General features: G+C 36.5%; 1 protein-coding gene across 1 annotated transcript; it reads left to right on the forward strand.

The window, feature by feature from the left end:
- Positions 1-1,814: 1,814 nt before the first annotated feature.
- Positions 1,815-7,417, forward strand: LOC139641143 (leucine-rich melanocyte differentiation-associated protein). Its single transcript, XM_071515413.1, has 4 exons — positions 1,815-1,978; positions 3,507-3,698; positions 3,791-3,868; positions 6,703-7,417. Exons 1-4 carry the CDS (start codon positions 1,815-1,817, stop codon positions 6,845-6,847), a joined length of 579 nt encoding a protein of 192 aa, XP_071371514.1. The 3' UTR covers positions 6,848-7,417.
- Positions 7,418-9,016: the final 1,599 nt, after the last annotated feature.

Raw genomic sequence — 9,016 nt, forward strand, 5'->3', positions numbered from 1 at the left:
CACATCTTTAAACTTCACACATTCCATAAATTAACATGTTTATTTAGGCATTTAGGTGGGTAAAAACATGTTAAAAGGGTAACACTTTACAATAAGGGTCACTAAGTTAATGCTTAATAAGCATTAACTAACCCTTAATTAACAGTTAACTAATGTGTAATTTACTAATGGTGTTAATTTATACATTATTTAATAGTTTATAAAGATGACTATTAAATAATGTATAAATTAATACCTTAGTTAACATGGACACCATTAGTAAATGATTACCAGACACATTAGTTAACTGTTAATTAAGGGTTAGTTAATGCTTATTAAGCATTAACTAACCCTTAACTTAGTGACCCTTATTGTAAAGTGTTACCGTTAAAAGTGAATTACATATAATATAGATAGAATTAGTATTTGTATCTCACAGGGACTTTTCTACAATCAAATACAGTGCACTTATAATTATGCATTTATAGAAACACGGACATTTCTAAAAAATTATTATGACCCCTTTAAAGGGTATATCTCTTTAACAATTTGCATACATTATACCTACAGCATGCCAAAGGAGAGTCAAATCAGTATTTGTGAATATGAGTGTTTTTATCCTAACGCCAAGTCTCTAACCTGTGATGTCATCGAGATGGAACCCTGTGTCTGTCTGAACTTTTACACCCAAATAAGCTCATATTATAGTGGTGTTGTTATTTCTCAATCCATTAATACACAGTTGTGAATGTTTACTAGCACAGCTGTCCTTTAGGAACAATAGGTTTAAATGAAATGAAATTGAAATTCATGTTAAAGCCATGTTAGTGTTGAACCTTGTTAGAGAATGCAGTAATATCTGATATGTTATCTAGATCCAGGCCGATTGGTCCTGCTAACCACAGGGTTAACCGGCAATGTGATTATCCCCATCATGTGATCTCCAGCCTGGGCATGACAGAGGGCCTTTTATTTGCTGTAAGCAGTTCTCAGAGGTTCCCATACTCTGAAAAGCAGCATTAGATACACCCTGCGCTTCAGCTCGGTGAGCTCAGCGAAAGCGAATAGCTCCGCATGCACACACCACATCTGGGTTCACTTCTCAGTTTGTGTTTGGCAGAGTGGCGGGGCAACTGGAAACAGCGTTTGGTTCATTTTGAGGTATGAGTGCCAACCTGCTGTTCAGATTGGTAAGTTCAATGGCATTGAATGGGGCGAAATGTAAATAGTATAAATAATATAGTTTGAGTTTGTCTTTAGGATGCTTCTGCTGTTCCACTGGATCGTCTGTCAGTCAGTTTGTGGATGAACTTTTTCTTAAATTTGCCTGTAATACAAAGAACAGTGGGAATTTTGACTTTTGGAGCCATGTCAGCTTAAAGACCAGTGTAAAGTGACATCATTTACACCAGGAAGTAGACTGGAATTCTAAATCTGTTTCATTCTGTTGAGTTTCTCAAAGGGCGTTAGTCAAATTTCCACAATGCTGACGGTTATAATAATTTGGATATCTTTACATGAACAGATCCTTTGTTAAAGGGCACCATGAAATTGAGAAATTCTCATTGCGCCGGACCTTTTAATATTAGCGCGTCCCATTATTTCATTCAGAATAGTGTACAATTCTGCAGGGAAGGTAAGATGTCTTCTAATCTTTGAATGTTTTCTAATCAGCTGATAGTCAAAGCCAAAGCTCTTGGGTCGATCCTTGCTAAATGTCTTATTCATTGATTGTTTTCATTCAAGGCCGGATCATGATGTAATCATCTGAATTCCCTGCCAGATCATTTGCAAGAGGAGAGGAACGAAAGAGGCTGCACTGCTGGGGTTTGGTCATGGATTACCATGCCTCAGGCCAGCACAGCCAACCCGGCCCGGCTTCGAGCTTTCAGTGGCTTTCCTTTGCCTACCAGGGCCTTTCGGAAATACCGTACGAACCCATACTGACGCAGAGCAGCACCCTGGAGGTGCTGGACCTGAGTTACAACCTGCTGGACGAGTATCCTTCTGTTGTCAGGCCTAAGCAAAAAGGCCGAACAAGCTACAACGCTCAATAAGAAACCAGTATTTGCTTGAGTATTCGTTTTGTTTCTTGCCAAAATTACATTAGTGTGAAACCATGCCTCAGTTTTTGATTTTTTGTCTCATACATTAATCCCTCACATTTTCTAAAGCATAGGTTACAAATAAGTAAAAATTGTTACAAGTCCTGGATGTTCTGAACATCTAAGTGTAAGCTGTTTGCTTATTTGCTGTTTGTCACCAACACAGGTTGTGGGTCAGTTAGTTTAACTCAAATATATTAGGCTAGGCTATATATCTCTACAAACCAGTAATCCCTTAAAATCCCTTACATTTACATGAATTCACCTCTTAATTGCAATGCAAAATCCCCTTAAAATGAGTTAAGGGAGTTATTAATGGAGGAGACCCCATCAAAACCACCTTAAACACCTCTTAAGGTGCTTAAGCTGCTTACTTTCTAATTTAATGTAAAAGTCAGGGGGATAGGAACTTTCTATTAATAACTAATAAATAACCATGTAAACCATACACAAAAGGAATGAAAAATCCCTTAAATTTCTAGTGTCTCCATGAACCAACCGATGAATAAATCCCTTGAAAACCCTTGATACTAACTTACTTTTTTAAAGCTATATTATTTTTAATGGATAATTAATGTTTATGTAATGAGAAATTATGGACATTTCAGGGGTAAAATGAAGGGGTTTGGTTTTCATTTTCTATCCGCTTATCTGGTTCAGAGTTGTGGTAGTGAAAGCAAATTAAGCCACAATGAAACTGCATTTTAAGAGCATCTTGCTTCCCTAATGTGATGTATTTCCTGTTGAAACAGGATGTTGGGGTGGGACATAATGCAGTGAGGGATCATCCAAAAGTGTAAACCAATGGGATATCAGTTAGGGAGAGAAAGGTTTATTTGATGGGAGGGGCGGAGGGAAAATCTGTGATGGTTTTATTCATTGGAATTTTTATGTACGCCTCATGGTACACGATGATGTCACTACTAAAGATTTCCCATTTTCCAGGAAGTAAAAGTAATGAGATTTTGATATAAAAATACAAGAAACTAACATTGTTGTCTTTTTTTTTTTGCCTAAATTGTCAAATAGATGTCTTGTATGTTAGAATTAACTAAAAGGTGAAAAAGTATTTTTTTATTTCACTTTGACTTTAAAGCTAGATAACTATAAGTAGATTGTTATATTTGTAATAAAATAAAACTCCCCTTTTTATTTTTTATTTTATTTATTGTTTTTCATTTCAGGCTGACAAAAATCTTTAAGGATGTAAATTATATTCTAAAGTCATGCTTTCCTGAAATAATAGATAATTGTTCATATTGATGGTTGTTTGCCTTATGGTGAAAACGTAGCTAGGTCATAGCTATTGGTCAATATTCCTTTGAATACACAAGTAAACATGCATCGGCATGAATATTTACTCAGTAACAGGCACGACTGAGCAGTTAGAGACCGCTGTTGAATGTTTTCTCCTTCATTCAGTCCCTATTGGAACCCGGCTCTGTTGGGTCAGCTGGAGCGGCTCAGCACTCTGATTCTGGACTGCAACAACTACACGTCCCATGTGAAGTTCCCCTATATGCCAAGCGTCACCACCGTGTGCCTCAACAAGAACAAGATTAACAATCTCCCCGTCTTTGTGGAAGAAATCCGTCGGAAGTTCCCAAACATCAAGTGAGTCTGCCTTGTATTGATCTCCTTTTTTCTGTTTTAACCCCGGTTTTCATTCCTATTCCCTAATGCTAGTATATTCCTTTGAAATCTAGGATCCTCAGTATGATGAACAATGAGGCAGCGCCAAGCTATTTCAATGGAGGGAGTCTGACCCAGTACAAAGACTACAGGTGAGCAAGGAGTAGGTCTGCAGCTGAAAGCTTGTTCTGTAAAAATACAAAAATTTTTTAAATTAAATTAAAAATCTTAAAACAATTACAAAAAACCCAGCTCTGTGCTACATTTCACTACCTATAATCTTTTAGCAAAAATGTGATCAGTAATTATAAAATCAAAATCAATCAAAATTTGACCCTTAGCCTGCTCCGTAGCTCCTTATTTCTTAAAAGCAAAGAATATGCAATGCATTGATGTTATTTTTCTGCCTAGTTATGGAAAAGTGGCTCCAATATCAAGCAAAGAATTATGAAAAATATAGATGTTTCATTGAGGTACAGGAACTTACCTGTCAATAAAACAAATAAACATGTCACCCCCCCACGAATGACACAGGCCAATCAACAACAAGATGCATCATCTCTCCAAGTTTCATCAAAATTGGAGTGATTGAATCTCTTTCAACTACCTCAGCAAATGTAAATTTTTCATAGGATTGGAATTTCTTTGATCTAGAAAACACTTAATATTGATAAAAATATATATAAATTCAAAAAATTTCAGATTAACAAAAAAAGAAGAGAAAAGTAGGTCTACTAACAAAACAAAATAAATAAATAAATAATAGCAGTACAAATATTGCAAATGGATGTTATATAAACATACGCAACTGACAATTTCCGTCACTAGCACATGTTAAATAGAAATGTATGAATGAAAACTATGGAAAAATGTCAGGATTACAGCATTATGAGGGTGTGCAAAAATAACAGCAGTAGAAAATGTATGAAAAATATACCAAAAGTATGAAAAATATTCAGTATGAAATAAGTGGAAGAAGTATGAAATTATCAATGCGTATGCTGTAACAAATGACAAGAATATAAGACTCCACTAAGATGCTAACTGGCTAACTGCCACTAATGAAACCTGGTCACATATGATGTAAGCATTAATTTACCATGCTGTTTAGAAGAATTTTGTGTATATAAGAGCAGAAATGTACACAGCAAGCCCTTGGCATTTTCAAAGCTGAGTGAAGAAATGATAATGATAATATTATTGGGTGCTAATGTTAGCTTGTTCGCTATCGTATAGTTATTGTAAATCCTGGCCTGTTAGCATTTTGTCAAAATGGAAACAAGTCACTTTTTACATTTAACCTAAGTGAGCCTAAATTTGATCTTTAGTTTTTACCTTTGCCAATGAAGTTACAGGGGAGTTATGTTTTCACCCATCTGTCTGTTTCTTTGTTAACAAGATACTGTATCTCAAAAAGTAACACACAAATTTGGCTGAATTGAATTAATGAATTTGGATGAATTTGGATTATCGTTTTTTTTTTTTAGCCGTTAACGTATTATGCTGCATTCATGTGCTGGTGGGAAGGTTCTGGGATTTCCATGTTGGACGCTAAACAGTGTTGCATTCATGTGTTATTTTCTCTAAAAATCAAACCCGGAAGGCGAATGATAAACATATTATAAATAATTATGGAGGCTGCAGCTTTGCACGTTAGAGGATTGCTCAGTGCTGGCGGAGGTTTGAGAAAAAGTTGCCAGAAATTTATTTCGAAGCCAGGTCTAAAAAAAAAAAATCCCATCAAGGAGCAGGATGTTCCCTCTAAACTGTTAGATTGGCGATCTACAACTAATAATTTATAACATTGACCAAGTAGTATTTTGTTTGTCCCTATGACTAATAATTTATCATATTGGCCAAATAGAATAGCCAAATTCAGAAAAAGCAGCTTTCCTTAGGGAGTGTGAATCCAAGAACAAAATAGTATCAAGTGAATCTACTAGCTGTATGTGTGTTTTGGACGTCCAAACCTTTCTCATTTTGTAGAAATTTCAAAAGCCATTATTGTCATGGTTTAGAGCCAGCACCATAAGGTCTTCATCAGGGCAATTTCAAGCTTTTAGTCTCTTCCCTCCTTACTACATTTAGCTTGCCTTGACTTTATGTATACAGCTCAAGAGTTTACTTTTTTCTCACTGGAGGCTTTCAACCTTAGTGCTAGTATCTCTGTTTTCTATAGATTTGATTCCTCTTTCCAATGAGCACCTCTATACCTAAGGACTTCACTACTTTTTCAGTAACACTTTACAATAAGGGTCACTAAGTTAAGGGTTAGTTAATGCTTAATAAGCTAATATGCTTAATATGCTTAATAATTAACAGTTAACTAATGTGTAATTTACTAATGGTGTTCATGTTAACTAAGGTACTAATTTATACATTATTTAATAGTTTATAAAGATGACTATTAAATAATGTATAAATTAATACCTTAGTAAACATGAACACCAGTAGTAAATGATTACCAGACACAGTAGTTAACTGTTAATTAAGGGTTAGTTAATTGTTATTAAGCATTAACTAACTCTTAACTTAGTGACCCTTATTGTAAAGTGTTACCACTTTTTCTTAATCCAAAAGAGCACCAAGTGTTACTTCTGTCTTTCTCCTTTTGTATTGCAATAAAATTGGTAAAGATAGAGTGACATGAAATAAATTAAATGTAAATGACAAAACTCAATAAACAAGACTAAGAGTCTAACAGCCCTGCCTGCCAGGAATTGAACGCGGGTCTCCCGATTGAGAGTCTGTAATCTAACTCAAGACACACTTTCATCCATGTGACCAAAAGTGGCAACTGACCGAACGACCGACATTGCAATCCATAGAGCCCCTGCTGTCATGAAGCTAAAAAAACACATTCAATTTCCATGTCCAATTATACAAATTAAGCGTTACAAATTGCGTAATCATGAAGATAAATTCAATATAGGTTTATGCTGTATGTATTGCTCACACTGTTTTCCCATTGCCTTCGCCTGCTTAGACAGTACGTGATCAGCCAAATCCCAGGGCTGGAGATTTTGGATGACACCGAGGTCCTGGAGAAGGAGAGAGCCCAAGCTAGAAAAACCTACAGGATTCAGCAGAGCAGTAAAGGCAGTAGAAAGAGGAGGGAGATTCATCGGTGAAGACACACACACACACACTCTCACACACACACACACACACACACATATACAGAAAAAGTTGAGTCCTATTACAGGGCTAGGGTATACTAAGTCATAGTTAAAGCTGCACTAGGTAAGATTTTTATGTAAAAATCCAGCCGTTTTATCAGCCTAATTCACAAAGTGGGGTTTCAACGGAGAAGAGTGTCCCATCTGCACTAATGAGATGGTATAGATTCTCCCTTGCCTGGTGTTCAGCCTCCATGAATCACCACCCTTAGCACTTTTTGAATTTGCAGACCAATTCATAGGGGTCTGGACGCAAGCCTGTCCACTAGCAGTTATTTATTTCTTATTTGGATTGGATGGTCGATGTAGGCGGGACAAACGTACTTGTGACGAGGGTTACAACACAAAATGGCAGCACCAACAAAAGGAATAGGATGATAACAAGCTAGATTTAGCGATTTCGTTAGTCCTTAAAAAACCTTAATGGCATCAATGAATGAATGAACAACCAGCATTGTTTGAAAGCTCGGAAGTGAACGCCGCCATGATTGTTGTTGCTCTGAGGTGCGCTCCCAGATTACGTCAATCTGCTTCGATTTAGATTTAGACTTAGACAACTTTAATGTCCTCCAAGAGGCAATTTGTGGTACAACACAGAACATATAGACACATTTAAAGCACATCAAATCAAATAAACAGAAACGACAATAATCCAAATCATCTATAGCAGCCATCATAAATACCATCACAGTCCAGGCAGACATTTAAAGTGCATATCGATAACTGTATATCTGAGCATATAAACCATTGAAAGCACATCAGTAAACAGAAATGACAATAATCCAAAATCATCTATAGCAGTCCAGGCAGACATTTACAATGCACGCTTATTGCCATGGGAATAAATGAGCTTTGCTACTGTGATTGGTCAAAGATTTTGATAACTGACAATGGAACTGAGAAATTCCATCCATGAACATGAATCAGTCGTGAATAGGGTTGCGTCCGATTCATGGGGGCTGGACACCAGGCAAGATTCTCCCTATTTGCCCAATGTAAAATATGGAATTGGTACGGCCACTGGTGGGAGGTCTTGAAGTGATGAATCACAACTTAACAGTGAAATACAGCGAGTGAGTGCCCCTTCCAGAGAAAGCACACGCACACACACACACTAACACACAAAAATTACCTCAGACATTTAATATACTGACGGCACCTTACAGGATTTCTGGGTAATGAAGTCCTCCAAATTCGAACAGTTACCTCTCGCTGCCACTTGGGGCCGCCAACATGCGAAATTGCCAAGTGCGGATTCATGAATTCTGAACGTTAGAAATGTATCACCCATTGCCTATGGGTTTATTATTGGTGTTATTCATGGCTTTTGTTTGGTAGCAAAGTCATATGCACAAGTCAGCTGAGATCACACTACACTGCCTACTGAGTACATGTCTTATTTAGAGACTCTCCCACAAATACTGCTGCTGCTGTTTTCTCACTGTTAATTTAAATTGTTTCTATGCATTTTAGCATTGGAAAAGAGTCAACTCTATCTGTATTACTACTTAACGCAATAAAGGGCTAAACTTTTGCTGTGTGTAATTCCTGACTGAACCTACACTGGTGATGATGATGAGGATGATTTTTTGTTGTTGTCATGAATGTTGTTATTGCTTTTTTCCCAGTTATTTTCCAGACAGCTGTTTTCACTCAATACACTGTATAAATATTTCATTTGTATTTTGTCTAGCTCCTCTTGCTTGTACCTGTAAATGAACAATAAAAAGCAATCCACAATCTGGAAATATTGTTGGAAATAAAACAATTACTGCCTGTTCACAAAAAAATGTTCTTTCACCATGATCAGTTTTTACATTTTTCTCATTTTAGGCCCCACGGACCCCTATTTGATTACATATAGTCCTAGGGACCCATATGGGAAGATTTTAGTAGTTATTTATAACTGTCCTCACACTGTACACAGGGAGATAATAGTGGTGAGAGTGGAAAAATATGATTGCAATAGTTAGAAAATATTCACTAATTTGATTGTTTCTAGTAAATTATAGTGGAATTAAACATGTTCTTAATTTACCCCACGTTGAGAACCACTGGCATACATGTATTCTGAGCCATTATGAGCAATTTTGCCACTACGCATTGCACTTTTATTTTGAA

Source organism: Centroberyx affinis, unplaced genomic scaffold, assembly GCF_046629955.1.
Source record: "Centroberyx affinis isolate AG114_WGS23_722 - 3 ecotype Tasmania unplaced genomic scaffold, CSIRO-AGI_Caff_v1 ptg000028l_1, whole genome shotgun sequence".
Classification (NCBI taxonomy): domain Eukaryota; kingdom Metazoa; phylum Chordata; class Actinopteri; order Beryciformes; family Berycidae; genus Centroberyx; species Centroberyx affinis.